The sequence below is a fragment of the Salvelinus fontinalis genome, chromosome 18, assembly GCF_029448725.1.
Source record: "Salvelinus fontinalis isolate EN_2023a chromosome 18, ASM2944872v1, whole genome shotgun sequence".
Classification (NCBI taxonomy): Eukaryota; Metazoa; Chordata; class Actinopteri; order Salmoniformes; family Salmonidae; genus Salvelinus; species Salvelinus fontinalis.
In genome coordinates this window covers 4,750,746-4,772,727 of record NC_074682.1, presented here as the reverse complement: position 1 = coordinate 4,772,727, position 21,982 = coordinate 4,750,746, and the positions used below count along the sequence as shown (strand labels likewise).

At 45.1% G+C, this 21,982-nt stretch overlaps 1 protein-coding gene across 1 annotated transcript in view; it reads left to right on the top strand.

The window, feature by feature from the left end:
• The window catches only part of LOC129814833 (kinesin heavy chain-like), a 139,548-nt gene that overhangs the window by 49,221 nt on the left and 68,345 nt on the right, over positions 1-21,982 (top strand). The window contains exons 4-10 of the mRNA XM_055867907.1: positions 3,250-3,354; positions 6,806-6,854; positions 8,874-8,929; positions 13,632-13,719; positions 13,949-14,073; positions 15,663-15,767; positions 15,981-16,129. Coding sequence (XP_055723882.1) covers positions 3,250-3,354; positions 6,806-6,854; positions 8,874-8,929; positions 13,632-13,719; positions 13,949-14,073; positions 15,663-15,767; positions 15,981-16,129 — 677 coding nt within the window. The remainder of the gene's footprint in view (positions 1-3,249; positions 3,355-6,805; positions 6,855-8,873; positions 8,930-13,631; positions 13,720-13,948; positions 14,074-15,662; positions 15,768-15,980; positions 16,130-21,982) is intronic.

Genomic DNA, 21,982 nt, shown 5'->3' with positions numbered 1-21,982 from the left:
GAACACATAATTCACATCGTGATTCAAAAACAACATGTTAAATCAAAAATAAACAAATTTGAATAACCAATCAACTTAGAATTACAACTCCTGATAACTCCATAAGGAAATAATGGTATCCCATAGAGTAATGGTAAAATATAATACAGACTGGTGTTTTTCATGTATTTTATAATTAAATCCCACCTGTTTTGATCATTTCTAGTGATATTGATCAGGCCTCACCATAACGTCAGGATATAGGGCATTCGACCACATTAAATATATCCTTTCTCTTTCCTTTCCCTGTCCTTCAGCAACCATTTCAACCATTTTAACCATTTCCATCCTTCTGCATACCCAATTTAAATCAAAATTTAAAATACCCCACAAATTAAATCCCACGGTGTTAACACCAATAACAAATATTCGTACCTCAGTTGTGTGTGCATGCTGGTGTAGGTGTGGTAAACCTTAGGTCAAAAACACACACATGAACAGGCCTTACTTATCTGGGAACTCCGTTTATGGCCTAATCCAGATACTTTCATTCTTAAAACTGCCGAAAACCACTAAATGCTCTCCCCAAGACCACAGTCTCGGGGAACATTCCAACGAGAGATAATGAAACCACCTTCTCCTCTGGAAAAGAAAGTGTACATTTAGTTAGCATTCACTATGCTACATCTTAATCAGCAATCCAAAAGTATTATTAAAAACCAACATGATAATGGTAAATCCACTGGCCTTACTCCAATCATTAAACATTTGTTTTAATCCACCCCATCATTTATTTAGCATGTAATACCCTTAGACACGGCAATATTTTCTCGCCACAGAGTCTAACGATTCACAAATCTCTTTTTAAAAGTTAATTTTAGGTTTGGTAACCCCTATGCTAATTCCTCGTGACCCCTCCACCCTTTCGTCCATTCTATAAATCTATTTCAGAATAAGACGACATAAAATGTAAATCTATTTCAGAATAAAACAACATAAAATGTCTCAAGATTAAAAACCTCCCAAGGTTTTCTGAGTTTGCAAGGAGTGGAGAGGATTTGTTTCTGCTCTTTTGAAAAAGAGGCAAACGCTTGCATGGCAGCATTTCCTCCGAATACAGCAGGCTCCATTCCCACTCTACACTCATTCTTCCAATGCCCAACGGACCCACATCTAAAACAGGGATGTACCTCCCTACGCTTTGATGTTTTTTCGCAATGTTTCTCTGTCTTACCTTGCCCATTGAAACTATAGTTAGTGCCTTTCCCTGTGGCCGCATTAAAACCCCTCGCACGTCTGCGAAGTGAGCAGAGTTATTTTCCACTCTCAAAGCATCCTGCTAATTTATTTCATTCGAATTTTCCGTCAGCAGGGAAATGCTGCCCAATTTTATCCAGTTTGCTCACTTTTTCCCATATTCAAGCCGAATTGGTAGAATGCTTGTGCGCTTCTTTTCAGCACATTTAACTTCTCTTCGTGTAGCCCCGCTTTACCGGGAGCTTCGAGTCCGCTGCCGGTTGCCATTTCAACAGTTATTATTCTGAGGATTCCCCGGACGGTGTCCAGGGTGTTTCGATTCCTTCTCTCCCGTCTCTCTCACACCTTCTATTAACTATTTCCCAACGTAGCGCTACTCCTCCCCGTGGAATAGTTAGGGCAAGTGTGCCTATTAATTGGTCACGGCACTTAATACTTTGTATTAGAATCTATACTATAGCGTCTGCAAATGTATTACTGGAGAATACGGATGACCTAATGTCTGATTCCAGTGTTGCGCCTCATGTCACTGTTGTTGATAAAACACATTACCAAAAGGGTTCACACTTGTCTTCCTATTTCCACATAATCTGTCATGCTCCCCATAGGGCATAAACTGACTATTCTCCTTCTTGCTACTGCTAATACACGTAACTCAGTGTTCGAATATCTTATTGTTGTCCTTTTAACCATGCATGTGGCTTACCTTCAGAATGTATAGGCAACCTTCTTCTCATTATCCACATACACTTTACTACCTCACTGTCACTGCAGCTGGGACTTTCGTCCCTCTTACAGATCTCACAGGTGATTACCCCCACTAGGGACCTATCCTATACGGAACCTACCCTATACTGTAATGTCACTGATGGATCTCACAGAGGAAAACCTCCACTCGGGACCTATCATTAAAGGAACCTACCCTACAACCATATATGCACGCTGGTCATTACTCAATGGGCCTACTGAATAAACTAAGGCTTTCTATGTCCGTATCCTATAATTGTTTAGCCTACCATTCTCATCTCCCCAAGATGTGAAAATGAGTGGAAACAGGTGTAGGAACTATGTCTACCTTGTTTGTTGCCAGCTCCTGCTCCACTGGTCTGGACTCTCTGGTTTGACTATAAATCATGGTGAACCCTGCTCGCAGCGACAATTTCTAATTATCAGAATAAGAACTCGACGGACACAATGAAAGCTTAAACCAAGTTTATTCATCCCAAAGGGTCGAACAGCTGAACCGACAAAAATATGGTTCCACCAGTGGTGGTATACATACCCCAATTTGGGTGGAGTCTCCTCCTTCTCGCAAAAAATTGCATCTTTATTGCTAGGCAGGAAACTAAGTGATACGGGCAATAAACTGTTCCTTCTCCCTTAACGTGACCTGACTTCGACCCCCTTCACCACTAATCCATGGCTCTCTCCCCTTATCAGTGCATGCCACATGTGATCGTTTCCACTACACTCGGTACATTCCAAGCTTCATTGCGCCCACCATTTACCTTCCTCCTACAGATAACCATTCACTTCTGGTGTAGACTCTCTAAACCTAAGCACGTAATATTTCAACAGGATACCTGATAATTAACCATATTCCAAGTTTTAGGAGTCAGAACCCAGAATCCATCAGAACTAATCAATGGATTGATGATTAGTTGAGTGGTTAAAAAAACACCGACTGGCATAAATCGTTGTACACTCCAGTAGTTGAAGTCCCTTGCTTTAAATGATTTACTGTCTTATCTCCTCTCCTCTAAATATCATCGGACTCTCCTCCAAGTTAAGTCCCTGTCCCCTGTTCCTCCTTCTTTTCCGCTTCTCTCTCTCTCCCCCTCTTCCTTTTACACTGTTTTCCTCCCCCTCTCCTCTCTAACCCCCCCTAGTCTTTTACTCTCCTTTAACCTCTGCCAAGTGACCTCCCCCAAGTGTTTTTCTTTTATCCATTCTTCCTCTCGTCTTCTCTGACTCCCCATCTTCTTTTCCCACATCCCTTCTGTCTTCTTTCAGGGCAAGCTGCATGACCCTCATGGGATGGGGATCATCCCCAGAATTGCAGAGGACATCTTCAATCACATATTCGCAATGGATGAAAACCTTGAGTTCCACATCAAGGTCTGTACTCTGCTGACAACACTGTCTGTCTGCACCAATAGTCCCATAGTCTGGGTCAAGTGGTAGTGCAGCCGACTCCGGACCACACATTGCCCCTCTGGGCATCACTTTGAAAACCGCTCTGCCACTTTCAATTTTATCTTGCCGTCTCTTTTATCTCAACATCTGTCTAGTTGATGATGTCTCTAAAAACACTGTCTGGTGTCCTAGATCTGAATTTCCTTTAGCCAATTCTTCTTCCTATTTGTATCACACCATAGGATACAGATTACTGGACCAGACTACTGCACCATCTCACCAATACTGAGAACAGTGTGATGTCTGTATTCCACCATGACCCTCTGGTCTGTAGTGACAGCATTTTCTGCACCAGTTGCAAGGTGGTGCACCAGATCTCTATGTAAGTGTCGGTCAGTGCTGTTTAAGACGAGGGAGGACTTTTTTGACCTTACTTCTATTACAGCATATTGGATAACTGTCATTCATATTCCATTCACCCAGTTCAATGTAACATGGATATATTTGGGCTACTACATGATACAAACATTTTACCTATACTCATCATGAGGTTGCTACAAACATTTTAGGTGACATACATCATTAGTCCAACAGTTGCAAACGACAGTTTCTATTGGACAATTCAGGTATGATGTTTATCCCCATTTCATTTGCTTCCGTTTAAGAAACGTTTTCAACAGAATCGGTGGAATAAATCACATGCAAACATAGTTCACTTTCATAGCAGCCACGTTGTATTCCTTCTCACATCTACGCGCTATCCTCCTTTTACCTTTTCCCTCCGCTTGTGGACTTCAATGCACAACACATCAGCTGAATGTGACCAGGTGAAAAAACCTTTCCAATCCAAACAATATCATAGCCGCTACACACAGCCTACATCGTTGTCACCACTTTAGCTAAAGTAACGTCATAGTCAACCTAGCTAATAGAACTAACGCGTTAGTAAATCCGCTACAATCATGCAGTACAGTGTACAGCCAGTAAGCAATTTAGCAGTTACACCGGCGGGACGCAGTGGCAATAAATTTGTAAAACCGAAAGCTTACCTTGACTTGAATGAGTTCCAGGGTTTCATATTCATAGCCAGCTAGCTAACATAGCATCCCTCTGTTTGAGCCGGGCGTTTGAGTTGGCTAAACTAGCCATCTGCATTTGCTAGCTAAGTAAGTGAAAGTGAAAGTAAAATGACTAAATATAGCTCTCTCTCTCTCACGCTCTCTCTTGCTTCTCCTTCATTTTTAAGAAATGTATTTGTTCAAAACTGTTTAACTATTTTCTTTATCTCTCTTTGATTCAACTACTGACCACATTTTATGCGCTACAGTGCTTGCTAGCTGTAGATTATGCATTCAATACTAGATTCATTCTCTGATCCTTTGATTGGGTGGACAACATGTCAGTTAATGCTGCAAGAGCTCTGATAAATTGGAGGACATCCTCCGGAAGTTGTCATAATTACTATGGAAGTCTATGGAAGGGGGTGAGAACCATGAGCCTCCTAGGTTTTGTGTTGAAGTCAATGTACCCAGAGGAGAACAGAAGCTAGTTGTCCCCTGGCTACACCATGGTGTTACCCTACAGAGTGCTGCTGAGGCTACTGTAGACCTTCATTGCAAAACAGTGTGTTTTAATAAATCATTTGGTGACATATGAATATATTTAGTATAGTTTTATCTAAAAAGGATAGCTTTTTTAATATTTCACTATTTTTATTTTTATGAAATTCATTGAGGAGGATGGTCCTTCCCTTCCTGCGCTGAGGAGCCTCCACTGCTCTATGTGCTCTAGAAAACTCCTATGGTCATTATTTGGATGTGTCAGTCGTCTAGGTCATCCTTGCCATAAGAACCCCCCCCCCACAATCAAGATAGTGGCACTGGGGATGAGCACACCCCTTAAACATGGCCCTCAGGACCACGATAGTCTGGGGACTCAAGAAGTTGGATAAACTAAAACAGACTTCTGTACCACGCCAGCTCACCATAACTGAGAACTGTGTGATGTCTTCCATCATGAACCTCTGCTCTGTAGTAACAACATGTTCCGTACCAGTAGCCATGGTGGTGTCCCACATCTCCACATTCATTTTTTTTAAAAGGGTTCCCGAAAGGGTTCATAAGATAACCCTTTTTGTTTCCAGAAGGGTTCTACCTGGAACCAAAAAAGGGTTCTTCAGAGGCTTCTCTGATATGGACAGCCGAAGAACCCTTTTAGCTTCTAGATAGCACTTTTTTTTCTATGAGTTGATGTGCTCCAGACAACTCCTATGGTTATTATTCTCATGCTCCAATAGTTCAGAGGAGTTAGCTAAAGCACATCTGGGACCCGACCACACTAGAGAACCAGTGGATGCTTCTGAGGAATGGAGTCAATGGAATGGTATCAACCACATGGAAACCACGTTTGATACCATTCCATTTACGACATTCCAGGCATTATTATGAGCTGTCCTCCCCTCAGCAGCCTCCACTGTATGGCACCGTCTAACTCACCATAATTGAGAGTGTGATGCCTCAATCCACAGTGGCCCTCTGGAATAACTGTAGACACTGTGAATGTGTCTCTACTATGTCGCTACGCTCTTCTGGCTATTTTGTCGAGCAATAAACATAGATCTTGACCAGACTACTTCCCCAGCTTACCGTAACTGAGAACTACTGTGTATTGTTTGAATCAATCATAGCTATAGCCCACTACAATCACTGGAGTTACTGTGTTTGCGGCTATTCTGGATATTATTATCCTGCCGTAGCATACAGATCACTGGGCCAGGCTACTGCACCAGCTCGCCATGAATGAGTGTGATGTCAGAATCCACCATGACCCTCTGTGAATGTGTCCGCACCAGTAATCTGGTAAAGATGTGGTTTAGACAACTATTCTGGCTATAATTGTCCTGCCATAGCATGCAGATCACTGGACCAGGCTACTGCGCCATCTCACCATAACTAAAAACTATGTGTCTGAATCCATCATAGATATAGCGCTTTATAATCACTGGGGTTACTGTTGATGAATATGAATGGTGCATAATGTGCAATAAAATATCCCAGACCTCAATATCTACTTAAAGCATAAACATCTGGACCAAACCAGTCTACTGCATCACCTCACCATGAACTGTGTATGATGTCTGTGCTCATAGCCTCTGGAATTATGACATGCATAGACACAGGATATGAATAAATCGTTAGTATCTTGTCATATTTGTACATTTGCCTAAATCACAACTATCTTGTGATATCTCACGACTAATACCTGGCATACTCGGCATGCAGAACCAAATCTCTGTGCTAACAAGAGACTAGACCTAGCAGAATGCCCGTGAGCCAAGAAGACCACTTGAACATATTTGACATATTAGTATAATCAGTCCCCTGTCCCCTCGAAGATTCATTTCTCTCAATATGCTCTCTTCTCTCTTCACCAGGTGTCCTATTTTGAAATATACATGGACAAAATCAGAGATCTTCTGGATGGTAAGTGTATTCACAGCACTAAAATCACACACACACACACACACACACACACACACACACACACACACACACACACACACACACACACACACACACACACACACACACACACACACACACACACACACACACACACACACACACACACACACACACACACACACACACACACACACACACACATACACACTGCAGTTTTCAATGTGACTTGTCATTTCCACTTCAATTGAGTATTTTGTTTGTGTGTGCAACAGCAAAAGGATACCCTTATGATAGTATATGCGAGGTTCTAGAGGGGCTGTGGCTAGACTCCCTGTAAGTAGACGGTAGATGTCTATCTGAGTAAATCACACCAGCCAGAGGAAACAAATGTATTCTCAAACACGTACCTGTTGATATAAAGGCAATAAATAAAATACAAAATGGAACCCTATTGACTATATAGTGTACTATGAAGTGAATAGGGTGACATATGGGATGCAGGAAATATCACAGCAGCCTATAAGGCTGCATTCTGCATTCTGGAGAGAGAGGTGGGGGGGGCAGAGGAAGGGAGAGAGAAAGAGCAAGAGAACAGTGAATCACTAAGGAAGGACAGGAGGTAATAAGGGAGAAAGCAGACAAACAACACTGATGGAAAGAGAGAACAACACACACACACACACACACACACACACACACACACACACACACACACACACACACACACACACACACACACACACACACACACACACACACACACACACACACACACACACACACACACACAAACACAAGCGCACACACACACACACACACACCTCTGAGAGTATCCACAGCCTTGTCATAAATCTGATCTGATTGGATATGATCTCTCGCACAAACCTGAGACATAATGTAACAACGTACATGGCCCTAGTCGCTCTTCTGTCCTGTCCAGGAGGAGAGCGTCTGTTTTACCGCTCGTTTCCAGGTGTAATGAAATCGTAAGTCAGGGCCTGAGGAGGGCTTGAGTCAGAGCAGCAACAGGTTTGTCAGGCCTAGAAACACTCCAGTCACACAAAAAGGATTACACACACACCTCTGAGAGTATACACGGCCTTGATGTAAATCTGATCTGATTGGATATGATCTCCCCATCAAAAACACAAAGTTGAAACATAAAGCAACTGTTGTGTCTGTGTTTGTAAAGTGTCTCTGAAATGCACTCCAAATGCGTTTTGATTTGATTTGACTGTTTTGGGCCTTTTGGGCAAATATGAAAGTAAAGTCTCTAAACTTAGAGGGCTTTCACACCAACCTGGTTTGGTGCGTTTTTTCTGAATCTGTGCATTTCCCCCCCTTAGTTCGGTTTGTTCGGACTGGGGCACTCTGGAGCGCACTCAACAATGCAACAGGGTTCGCTCAAAAAGCTCAAAAAGGGGTGGTCTCGGTTGATTCCATTTGTACTGTGGTGTGGTTCACCGCAGGTAAGAATGCAGTCGGGACCAAACGCAGGAAAATAACCAGAGGCCAGTAGTATTATTGGTTGTTTGACTGCGAGCACACAGTACCATAACTTGATATCTCTCAGTAGCAGTACATTTATGAGCGCATCCGATGCAGATTAGGGAACACTGGCTATACCGGGCATGTAGGCTACTGAATATAGCCTATTCAAGTCGCAGTTAGAGCGGCTATTGCATGTTGTTGGAAGACCAAAGTAATACGACGTTTGGGAGACACAAGCTTCTCACACTTAAGCTTCTCACAGATGGATTTAACGTGCGCGTTTTTCTCCAATAAACAAATGACTTCCATGAACACATCGTTTTGTTTTGACCTATTCATTCGTGTTGACATTTGGCAATGTGAAATCCACCGGACCAAAAGAAGAAGAAAAAATACAATGTAACAAATAGTCAAACTCTGAATAGACCTGTAGCTCAGAACTATGTGTGAAAATGCCGTAAGTAACAGTTGTTCCTGTCCAGTTCTGGTGATTGTACTTGTAGGGTAATAACGCCATCTCTCTTCTTCTGCACCCGTCTCTCCCAGTCACTAAAACCAATCTCGCAGTGCATGAGGACAAGAACAGGGTTCCATATGTGAAGGTGAGTCAGACTGCTGATGGGATGTTAACTAACTGGCCATCTGTAAATTGTGGGTCTCATCTGTGATGGGCTCTACATGAAGTGTCATCTTCATAGTGATACCATTATTACGTCAGGAAACAATTCCAACTCATTCAAATGTTCAAATGTCTAGTTTTATTGTCAAATGCACAAGTACACTGAAATGCCTTTCTTGCAAGCTCTTTCCCAACAATGAAATAATCAATATTCGTAGTACAATAAATTAGGTAGAACAAAAACACACGAGAAATATAAATAAGAAGAACACGAGAAAGTAAGTCATCTATATACTGTACAGTACAGGGTCAGTGCCAATACCATATGTATAATGTGCAGGGATACTGGAGTGGTAGGGGTAGTTTGTATAGGGGTAAGGTGACCGGCATCAGGAAATATGATAAACGGAGTAGCAGCAGAGTATACGAAGATTGTGTGTGCGTGTGCGTAGAGCCAGTATGAATGTGTGTGTTTGTGTGTGTGTGTGTGTGTGTGTGTGTGTTGGAGTGTCAGTTTGTGTGTGTGTGTGTGTGTGTGTGTTGGAGTGTCAGTCTGAGTGCGTGTGTAGAGTCCTGTGAGTGTACATAGTCAGTGTAAAAAAAGGGTCATTTAGCAGTCTTATGGCTTGGGGATAGAAGCTATTCAGGAGCCTCTTGGTGTCAGACTTGTTTCTCTGGTACCGCTTGCCGTGCGGAAGCAGAGGGAACAGTCTATGGCTTGGATGGCTGGGGTCTTTAACAATTCTCAGAGCATTCCTTTCACACCGCCTGATATAGGTCCTGGGTGGCAGGGTGCTCGGCCCTAGTGATGTACTGGGCTGTCCGCACTACCAACTGCGGTGCAGTTGTCATACCAGGCAGTGATGCAGCCAGTCAAGATGCTCTGGTGCAGCTGTATAACCAAATCTTTTCAACCTCCAGAGGGGGAGGAGCCGCTCTTGCGCCTTCTTCACGACTGTGTGTCTGTGTGTTTGGACCATTTTACGTCCTTAGTGATTTGGACATTGAGGAACTTGACACTTTCAATCCACTCCACTACAGCCCCGTCGATGTGGATGAGGGTATACTCGACCCCCCCCGTTTCCTGTAGTCCACAATAAGCTCCTTGGTTTTATTGACATTACGGGAGAGGTTGAGGAGGTTGACCTCTTCCCGGTAGGCTTTCTCCTCATTGCCGGTGATCAGGCCTACAACCGTTGTGTCGTCAGCAAACTCTATAATGGTGTTGGAGTCGTGCGAGGCCACGCAGTCATGGGTGGACATGGAGTATAGGAGGGGACTAAGCACACACCCCTGTGTGTCCCCTGTGTTGATGGTCAGCATGGCGGAGGTGATATTGTCTACCCCTCAGTTGCAGACAGAGGTGTTCAGTCCCGGGGTCCCAAGCTTGGTGACGAGCTTGGAGGGGACTATGGTGTTGAACCCTGAGCTGTAGTCAATGAACAGCATTCTCACATACAGTGCATTCGGAAAGTATTCAGACCACTTGACTTTTTCCACATTTTGTTACGTTACAGTCTTATTCTAAAATATATATATTTTTAAAGTCACTCATCAATATACATGCAATACCCCATAATGACAAAGCAAAAATAGGTTTTTAGAAATGTTTGTACATTTATTTGTAAAAAATAAAGTATTCAGAGCCTTTACTCAGTACTTTGTTGAAGCACCTTTGGCAGTGATTACAGCCTTGTGTCTTCTTGAGTATGATGCTACAAGCTTGGCACACCTGTACTTGGGGAGTTTCTTCCCATTCTTCTCTGCAGATCCTCTCAAGCTCTGTCAGGTTGGATGGGGAGCTTCGCTGCACAGCTATTTTCAGGTCTCTCCAGAGATGTTTGATCGGGTTCAAGTCCGGTCTCTGGCTGGGCCTCTCAAGGACATTTAGAGACTTATCCCGAAACCACTCCTGCGTTGTCTTGGCTGTGTGCGTAGGGTTGTTGTCCTGTTGGAAGGTGAACATTCACTCCAGTATGACGTCTTGAGAGCTCTGAAGCAGGTTTTCATCAAGGATTTCTCTGTACTTTGCTCCGTTCATCTTTCCCTCGATCCTGACTAGTCTCCCAGTCCCTGCCACTGAAAAACATCCCCACAGCAAGATGCTGCCACCACCATGCTTCACCGTAGGGATGGTGCCAGGTTTCCACCAGATGTGACGCTGGCATTCAGGTCAAAGAGTTCAATCTTGGTTTCATCAGACCAGAGAATCTTGTTTCTCATGGTCAGAGAGTTCTTCAGGTGCCTTTTGGCAAACTCCAAGCGGGCTGTCATGTGCCTTTTACTGAGGAGGGGCTTCCATCTGGCCCCTACCATAAAGGCCTAGTTGGTGGAGTGCTTCAAAGACGGTTGTCCTTCTGGAAGGTTCTCCCATCTCCACAGAGGAACTCATGAGCTCTGTCAGAGTGACCATCGGGTTCTTGGTCACCTCCCTGACCAAGGCCCTTCTCCCCAGATTGCTCAGTTTGGCTTGGCGGCCAGCTCTATGAAGAGTCTTGGTGGTTCCAAACTTCTTCAATTTAAGAATGATGGAGACCACTCTATTCTTGGGGACCTTCAATGCTGCAGACATTTTTTGGTACACTTCCCCAGATCTGTGCCTCGACACAATCCTGTCTCGTAGCTCTACGGACAATTCCTTCGACCTCATCGCTTGGTTTTTGATTGGCACTGTCAACTGTGGGACCTTATATAGACAGGTGTGTGCCTTTACAAATCATGTCCAATCAATTGAATTTACCACAGGTGGACTCCAATTAATTAAGTTGTAGAAACATCTCAAGGATGATCAATGGAAACAGGATGCATCTGAGCTCAGTTTCGAGTCTTATAGCAAAGGGTCTGAGTACTTATGTCCAGTTTACATACACCTTAACCAAATACATTTAAACTCTGTTTTTCACAATTCCTACATTTAATCCTAGTAAAAAGTGGTTCACGGTTGGGATGGTGTTCTTCGGCTTGCAAGCCTCCCCCTTTTTCCTCCAAACATAACGATGATCATTATAGCCAAACTATTATATTTTTGTTTCATCAGACCAGAGGACATTTCTCCAAAAAGTACGATCTTTGTCCCCATGTGCAGTTGCAAACCGTAGTCTGGCTTTTTTATGGCGGGTTTGGAGCAGTATCTTCTTCCTTGCTGAGCGGCCAGGTTATGTCCATATATGACTCGCTTTACTGTGGATATAGATACTTTTGTACCTGTTTCCTCCAGCATCTTCACAAGGTCCTTTGCTGTTGTTCTGGGATTGATTTGCACTTTTCGCACCAAAGTACGTTCATCTCTAGGAGACAGAACGCATCTCCTTCCTGAACGGTATGACGGCTGCGTGGTCCCATTGTCACGCCCTGACCTTAGAGATCCTTCTATTTCTCTAGTTGGTTAGGTCAGGGTGTGACTAGGATGGGCATTCTAGTTTTTCATTTCTAGGTTGGCCTGGTATGGTTCCCAATCAGAGGCAGCTGTCTATTGTTGTCTCTGATTGGGGATCATACTTAGGCAGCCTTTTCCCACCTGTTTGTTGTGGGGTCTTGTTTTTGTATTGTAGCCTTTTTGCACTACAAAGCTGCACGTTCGTTTTGTTACTCTTTTTGTTTTGTTGCTGGTTCACATTAATAAACATGATGAACGCCTTCCACGCTGCACCTTGGTCCAATCCTTCCAACAACGAGCGTTACACCCATGGTGTTTATACTTGCATACTATTGTTTGTACAGATGAACATGGTACCTTCAGGCGTTTGGAAATTGCTCCCAAGGATGAAACAGACTTGTGGACGTTTACAATATTTTTTCTGAGGTCTTGGCTGATTTCTTTTGATTTTCCCATGATGTCAAGCAAAGAGGCACTGAGTTTGAAGGTAGGCCTTGAAGTACATCCACAGGTACACCTCCAATTGACTCAAATGATGTCAATTAGCCTATCAGAAGCTTCTAAAGCCATGACATCATTTTCTGGAATTTCCCAAGCTGTTTAAAGACACAGTCAACTTAGTGTATGTAAACTTCTGACCCACTGAAATTGTGATACAGTGAATGATAAGTGAAATAATCTGTCTGTAAACAGTTGTTGGAAAAATGACTTGTGTCATGCACAGAGTAGATGTCCTAACTGACCTGCCAAAACTATAGTTTGTTAACAAGAAATTTACGGAGTGGTTGAAAATGAGTTTTAATGACTCCAACCTAAGTGTATGTAAACTTCCGACCTCAACTGTAAATAAGATATTTCTGTTTTTAATTTCATAAATTTGCTAGCATTTCTAAAAATCTGTTTTAATTTTGTCATTATGGGGTATTGTGTATAGATTGATGAGGAAAAAAATATATTTAATCCATTTTAGAATAAGGATGTAACGTAACAAAATGTGGAACAAGGGAAGGGGTCTGAATACTTTCCGAATGCACTCTTGGTATTCCTCTGATCTCGGTGGGTGAGGGCAGTCTGGAGTGCAATTGAGATTGCGTCGTCTATGGATCTGTTGGGGAGGCATGCAAATTGGAGTGAGTCTAGGGTGTCTGGGATGATGGCGTTGATGTGTGACATAGCTACCATTTCAATGCACTGCATTGTTACAGATGTTAGTGCTACAGGGCGGTAGTCATTATAGCAGGTAGCCTCAGAGTTCTTGTGGAATAGGAATGAATTCGAACAACTCTAACGTTTATTTGTTGAATCTCAGGGCTGCACTGAGCGCTTTGTCTCCAGCCCAGAGGAGGTGATGGATGTTATTGATGAAGGAAAAGCCAACCGTCATGTTGCTGTCACCAGTAAGTCCCAATGACACTTTGGTAGTCTGCCACTCTGCCACTTAGTACAATTTATAGTGTGAAGTGTAAAGTCACATCTGTAGAGAGTTACTCTGTAGAATCTTATATAGTGTCCGGGGGTGTTTATCACAGTGTTTTGCTATATATTTTTGTATATCTCTGTGTCCTCCACTCTCACACAAACACCTCTCCTCACATCACATCACCTCTCCGTTCCTCCCCTCTCCAGATATGAATGAGCACAGCTCCAGGAGTCACAGTATCTTCCTGATCAACATCAAGCAGGAGCACGTGGAGACAGAGCAAAAACTGTGTGGGAAGCTCTACCTGGTGGACCTGGCTGGGAGTGAGAAGGTGAGGAGGTCGAAGCCTACTGTCGTTAATGGTAACAAAGCATCTTTAGCGTCTAGACATCTAGGGCCACAGAATAAGCTATTTTAATCAAGAATTTCCATTTAGCATGTTTTTTAGTTCAGGACTGGGCATCATCTTTGTCGGAGAAACTGGCCTTTAGTGATTGAGTTATATACCCTGGCTGAGAGTGAGAAGGTGAGGTGAAGACCTAGTCTAGTTACCTAGGGTCACTCATGAACTATCGTTATTGCATCCCAAGAGACGTGTTCTTTCTCTCTTTCATCTGGCTGTTCTGTTATCTTTTCCTCCCATCCGTCTCAGTCACAGACAGATGAGTACAACTGGTCTGCCATGTTAAAATGGGTTTCTTTCTACTCTGCGTTGGCCACAGTTAGCAACTTAATTTATGCCTATGTGCAATGGGACCAGTGTTCTTGCTGCTGACTACAGCAGAAAAAAAGTAGATTCTGCACACATCACTTAATTAATATAGTCCCAGGTGTGTTGATTAGCATGGTATCGACGCTCAGCTCCCAGGTCTCCAGTAATAGGTCATTGGTGAACTAGCAAGGGTCGGGCCTTGAGTGGATGAGTGGAAGCAAAATCGCCCCATAACATCAAAGATCCACCACCATATTTTACCGTAGGTGCATGTATGATGTACTTTTCTGCATATGCTTGTTTTTCAATGCCAAACCCACCACTGGTGTGTGTGGCCAAAGAGCTCTATTTTTTCAGGTCATCTGACCAGAGCACCGGTTCCAATCCAAGTGCCAATGCCATCTATAAAACTCCAGACGGTGTTATGTTAAAATATCGTGATGCATCTTTGATGTTGTTATTGGGCTATTTTGCGTCCACTGGTCATGTGACCCGTGTTAAGGTTAACGGCATCATGAACTTTACCAAGTACCAGGATATTTTAGTCAAAAACCTGGTTTCCTCTGCCAGGAGGCTGACACTTGGCCTCAAGCGGATCTTCCAGCAAGGCAAGAACCCCAAGCACCAATCAAAATTCACAAGGAAAAACCAAAAAGTCTACATTTTGCCATGACCATCTTAGTTTCTGGACAAACCTGTGGTTTGAATCGAAGAGGGCAGTCCATAACAGCAGACGAAGGATATCAAAGATCTGGAAAGATTCTGTATGGAGGAATGGTCTAAGATCCCTCCCAACGTGTTCTCCAATTTCCTAAAGCATTTTTCAAAAAGGCTCAGTGTCGTTATCCTCGCAGGGGGAGGGTGCTAGAATATTGGAAACAGGGGTGCCAATCATTTTTACCGCTATATTTTCAAGATTTTTTGGGTTCTTAGTTGTTAAGCTAAATATCTTTCTCTGAGCAATTGTATTAGTAAACATTTTTATAATTTCTCCCCAAAAAATGTAGCATACAATTTAGCATACAATGTAACTCCGTATTTATTTTGTCTTCTTTGCTCATCTTTACCAAGGTTGCCAATTATTATGGACCTGACTGTACAGTATATATTGATCGATCTTTATTACATACGGTACCTGTACAAAATGTGTGTGACGTTTCTGTGCATAATCTTTTGTACTGCATGTGTTTTGTAATGTGCTTCCACAGGTCAGTAAGACAGGAGCAGAGGGAGCTGTGCTGGATGAAGCTAAGAACATCAACAAGTCTCTGTCTTCTCTAGGAAACGTCATCTCTGCTCTGGCCGAGGGAACCGTAAGTCTAGTCCTCCTATTGCATCCATGATTCTTCATCTTGGTGTTGTGAAATCAAATGTAAATTAATGGATTTTCTAATTAATAATACAAATTAAGAAAGGAAACTGGAATGTGGACTGAATGATGTAGAAAGTGATTCTGCACCCTGCCACCGGTTCAGCGATTCATGTATTTTCTACTCTCCTCCACCCCCCCTCCCCTCCCCCTGTAGAAGACCCATGTGCCCTACCGTGACAGTAAGATGACCCGTATCCTGCAGGACTCTCTAGGGGGGAACTGCAGGACCACAATGTTCATCTGTTGCTCTCCGTCCAGCTACAACGACCAGGAGACCAAGTCCACACTCATGTTCGGACAACGGTAATACACACACACACACGGATGCATGCACGGACACACGCATGCACATCCCTTGGCCGTTCCTGTAAAGCATGAAACAAAATGGCGGACGGAAGGGAGGGTGGTGCGGCAGGTGCCACTTCTCCTACGAATGCTGTTATTTTATCTAAAACAGCAGGTGTTCGCCGACCCCAGCTAAGTAACTCATGCAGAGATTTAAAGCGAAATGATGTGTTTTATCTCCAGTACTTTGCCATGATTGTCAGTTATGTAGCTGCTCTACTGATAATCTCAGTGCGTCCTTGCTGGGATGACACAATCAATCTACTGCCGGAGAATATCAACACCAAACACATTGGTTCCACGGGAGCGGACAGTACACAGCATACCATAATGTTCTGAATAATGGCCAAGTCTACCTCGCTCCTTATTCCACTGAACCGCTTAGGCGTAACAAACACAAGTCCAACATTTATCGGAAACTGTTAAACTACCTGTTCACTACCCTCCTGCTCTCCGGGGATGTGCAACTCAATCCCGGGCCTAATATGACCGAGCCAGCGATACTGGCTACAGGAGTGGAAAGCAGTGGGTGGCCTCGTCCACTGATCGTCGCCGCTGCGGAAGTGGGTGAGTGCCATGGTTTCTCTCGACTCACCCGGCTCCAGGATGGAATTGAAGACAAGTCTTGTAGGAAAACCCTCAAACTGATCACCAATACCTTTGACCTTACACAGCTCGTTAAAGGGCCAACCAGGGTGACTTGTTGCTCTAAAACACATATTGATTTGGTGTTCAGTAATTAACCAGAGAGAGTGACTAAATCATTCAATATGGTTACTGGGCTATCTGATCATAATCTGACACTTATTGTCACGCCCTGGCCTTAGTTATCTTTGTTTTCTTTATTATTTTAGTTAGGTCAGGGTGTGACATGGGGGATGTTTGTGTGTTTTTTGTCTAGTCTAGGGTGTGTGTATTGTCTAGGGGGTTTTGGTAGAGTTCATGGGGTTGTGTTCAGTGTAGGTGTTTATGTAAGTCTATGGTTGCCTGGATTGGTTCTCATGGCACCAGCCTTACGCATGGTGTCCCCGGTTCGCCAACACAGCCCAGTGCGGGTTATTCCACCTCCCCGCACTGGTCGGGCTACGGGGAGTGGTGGTCGGGCTAGGGTGCTCAAGGGAGCCAGTACGCCTGCACGGTCCGGTATATCCGGCGCCACCTCCCCGCCCCAGCCCAGTACCACCAGTGCCAACACCACGCACCAGGCTTCCAGTGTGTCTCCAGAGCCCTGTTCCTCCTCCACGCACTCGCCCTGTGGTGCGTGTCTCCAGCCCAGTACCACCAGTTCCGGCACCACGCACCAAGCCTCCTGTGCGTCTCCAGAGTCCTGTGCGCCCTGTTGCTGCTCCCCGCACTAGCCTTGAGGTGCGTGTCCTTAGCCCGGTACCTCCAGTTCCGGCACCACGCACCAGGCCTACTGTGCGCCTCAGCCGGCCAGAGTCTGCCGTCTGCCCAGCGCTATCTGAGCTGCCTGCCTGCCCAGAGCCATCTGAGCTGCCTGCCTGCCCAGAGCCATCTGAGCTGCCTGCCTGCCCAGAGCCATCTGAGCTGCCTGCCTGCCCAGCGCCATCTGAGCTGCCTGCCTATAATAGCGGCTCGGGACAGGCTACCCGTCTGTCCCGAGCCGTCAGAGCCGTCCGTCAGTCAGGAGCCGCCAGAGCCGCCCGTCAGTCAGGAGCCGCCAGAGCCGCCCGCCAGTCAGGAGCTGCCAGAGCCGCCCACCAGTCAGGAGCTGCCAGAGCCGCCCCTCAGTCCGGAGTTGCCCCTCAGTCCGGTGTTGCCCCTCAGTCCGGTGTTGCCCCTAAGTCCGGATCTGCCCCTCAGTCCGGAGTTGCCCCTCAGTCCGGAGTTGCCCCTCAGTCCGGATCTGCCCCTCAGTCCGGACCTGCCCCTCAGTCCGGAGCTGCCCCTCAGTCCGGAGCTGCCCCTCAGTCCGGAGCTGCCCCTCAGTCCGGAGCTGCCCCTCTGTCCGGAGCTGCCCCTCAGTCCGGAGCTGCCCCTCAGTCCGGAGCTGCCCCTCAGTCCGGAGCTGCCCCTCCGTCCAGTGGCGCCCTCTGGGATGGTCTTCAGTCCGGGACTCGCTGCAAGGGTCGCCGTTCCAGAGGCGCCACCAAAGCGGGTATTGACTATGGTGGAGTGGGGTCCACGTCCCGCACCCGAGCCGCCGCCGTAGGAAGGCCCACCCGGACCCTCCCCTTCTGTGTCAGGTTTTGCGGCCGGAGTCCGCACCTTTGGGGGGGGGGGGGGGGGGGGTACTGTCACGCCCTGGCCTTAGTTATCTTTGTTTTCTTTATTATTTTAGTTAGGTCAGGGTGTGACATGGGGGATGTTTGTGTGTTTTTTGTCTAGTCTAGGGTGTGTGTATTGTCTAGGGGGTTTTGGTAGAGTTCATGGGGTTGTGTTCAGTGTAGGTGTTTATGTAAGTCTATGGTTGCCTGGATTGGTTCTCAAATAGAGACAGCTGTCTATCGTTGTCTCTGATTGAGAGTCATATTTAGGCAGCCATAGGCATTAGGTAGGTTGTGGGTAATTCTCTATGTCTTGACGTTAGTTGCTTGTGTCTGCACTTTTGTTTTGCAGCTTCACGGTTGTTTGTTGTTTTGTCTAGTTTGTATTAGTGTTCGTTTCATCTTCTTCTATTAAAAAGAAGATGTTTTTATATCACGCTGCACCTTGGTCCTCTCTTCCACATAAAGACGATCGCGACAGAATTACCCACCATACCAGGACCAAGCAGCGTGATACAAGGCAGCAGCAGAAAACGCAGGACTATAGGAATTGGGAGGAAATTCTGGACAGCAGAGGACCCTGGGCACAACCAGGGGAATATCGCCTCCCCAAGGCAGAGCTGGAGGCAGCGAAAGCAGAGAGGCGGCGGTATGAGGAGGCAGCACGGAAGCAAGGCTGGAAGCCTGAGTCAGCACAAAAAAATTATTGGGGGGGGCTACAAGGGAGTGTGGCGAAGTCAGGTAGGAGACCTGCGCCAACTCCCCGAGCTTACCGTGGAGAGCGGGAGTACGGGCAGACACCGTGTTATGCGGTAAAGCGCACAGTGTCTCCTGTACGTGTGCTTAGCCCGGTGCGGTACATTCCAGCTCCACGTATCGGCCGGGCTAGATTGAGCATTGAGCCAGGTGCCATGAAGCCGGCTCAACGCGTCTGGTCTCCAGTGCGTCTTCTCGGGCCGGCATACATGGCACCAGCCTTATGCATGGTGTCCCCGGTTCGCCAACACAGCCCAGTGCGGGTTATTCCACCTCCCCGCACTGGTCGGGCTACGGGGAGCATTCAACCAGGTAAGGTTGGGCAGGCTCGGTGCTCAAGGGAGCCAGTACGCCTGCACGGTCCACTTATAGCCAGAAGCTATAAGTGGCTGTCTAAGAGCAGGTTTAACCTCTCTACTGTAAGAAAGCCAGATCAACTAAGAGTGATATCAATTATTTTGAAAACGCAATTAAGGGAATTAACTGGAATGACCTCTTGTCCTATACAGATGTGGAAGCTGATAGTCAGGTTTTTCTATCCACAATATTGACTACAATAAATGGCTTCCTACATTTTTTAAAATCCAAACCTGGCCAAAAGAGCACTCTTCCTTGGCTAAATGGAGAAATCTGGAAATTGATGAAAGAACGAGATTATGCTCTAAAAAAAGCACTAAAATCCAAATTAGAGCACGACAGATGTAGGTTTACCATGTTGAGAAATAAGGTGATGAAAGAAATCAGACAGGCCAAGGCAAACTTTTTTATTAACATAATTGGTGAAGCAAAGGGAAATTCTAAATTGATCTGGGAGAATCTAAAAAAGGTAACAGGGAAAGACCATAGTAACACTGCAAAAAGACTGGAAATCATGGTGAATAACAATCTAACACAGGATGCAGTCGAAATTGCAATAGCCTTCAATTCCTACTTTATTGACTCTGTCAAGGTACTGACACAGAACCCCTCCACTGGTTTCTTGGGCTCAGTGCTAGCGAATTACGCTCAACCTGTCTTCATCATAAGGGAGTCAAAGGTGAACAAGGTGATTAGCTCACTAAAGAACTCTAAAGCCAAAGATGTGTTTGGGCTGTACTCTACCTTTCTTAAAAACTACAGAGAGTCACTCATTGGCCCCATTACTAAGGTCACCAACACATCTATTGGTCAGGAGGTGTTTCCAGGGGTATGGAAGTCGGCCATAATAACGGCCATCTTTAAATCGGGTGACCCTGCTGACGTGAGTAACTACAGGCCATTAGTATACTACCTGTGGTGTCGAAGGTTGCTGAAAAGTGTGTAGCAGAACAACTGATTGGCCACCTCAACAACAGCACCTTCACATTACACTCCATGCAACTTGGCTTCAGAGCAAAACACTCCACAGAAACAGCCAACTGCTTTCTGTGTGAAGTCCAAGATGGACAAAGGGGGTGTTGTTGGGGCTGTGTATCTGGACCTAAGGAAGGCTTTTGATACTGTTAACCATGAGATTCTCATCACAAAATTGGCCAAGTTCAACTTTTCCCCCCGATGCCTTGAGATGGATGAAATCATACCTTTAAGGCAGAACTCAGTGTGTCAGAGTGAGCAATGAGCTGTCGCCCACTCTTAGCTATGATGTGGGCGTGCCCCAGGGGTCAATACTGGGGCCCCTCCTGTTCAGCCTGTACATTAATGATCTGCCTTCTGTCTGTACTGGGTCTGAAGTTCAAATGTATGCAGATGATACAGTGATATATGTGCATGCAAACAACAAGCTGCACAAGAACTCACTACTGTAATGGTCCAGGTTACAAAGTGGCTCAGTGACTCACTACTGTAATGGTCCAGGTTACAAAGTGGCTCACTGACTCACTACTGTAATGGTCCAGGTTACAAAGTGGCTCAGTGACTCACTACTGTAATGGTCCAGGTTACAAAGTGGCTCAGTGACTCACTACTGTAATGGTCCAGGTTACAAAGTGGCTCAGTGACTCACTACTGTAATGGTCCAGGTTACAAAGTGGCTCAGTGACTCGTGTTTGCATCTAAATGTGAAAAAAAACTGTCTGCATGTTCTTCACAAAGAGGACAACTGATGCTACTGAGCCAGATGTCTATGTGTCAGGAGAGAAGCTCCAGCTGGTATCTGATTTTAAGTACCTTGGCATCATACTTGATTCCAACCTCTCTTTTAAAAAGCAGGTGAAAAAGGTCATTCAAATAACCAAATTGAACCTAGCTAATTTCCGATTTATACGAAATTGTTTGACTACAGAGGTAGCAAAACTGTACTTCAAATCTATGATACTCCCCCACTTAACTTACTGCTTGATTTGGGCCCAAGCTTGCTGTACAACATTATTAAAAACCCATTCAGTCTGTCTACAAACAGACTCTCAAAGTGCTTGATAGGAAGCCCAATAGCCATCATCACTGTTACATCCTCAGAAAGCATGAGCTCCTGAGTTGGGAAAATCTTGTGCAATACACCGACGCATGTCTTGTATTCAATATCTTAAATGGCCTGGCTCCCCCTCCACTCAGTATTTTTGTTAAACAGAAAACCCAAACATATGGCAGCAGATCCACAAGGTGTGCCATGAGAGGTGACTGTATAGTTCCCATAAGGAAAAGCACCTTTAGTCAATCCGCTTTCTCTGTGAGAGCTTCCCATGTCTGGAATACACTGCCATCATACACACATAACTGCACCACCTATCACACTTTCACAAAAAAACATGAAGACATGGCTAAAGGCCAATCAGATGTGTGAACATAAACCCTAGCTGTGTATTGTCACTTTCCATGTTGTCTGTTGTCTGTAGCTTGTGAGGTGTGGAAA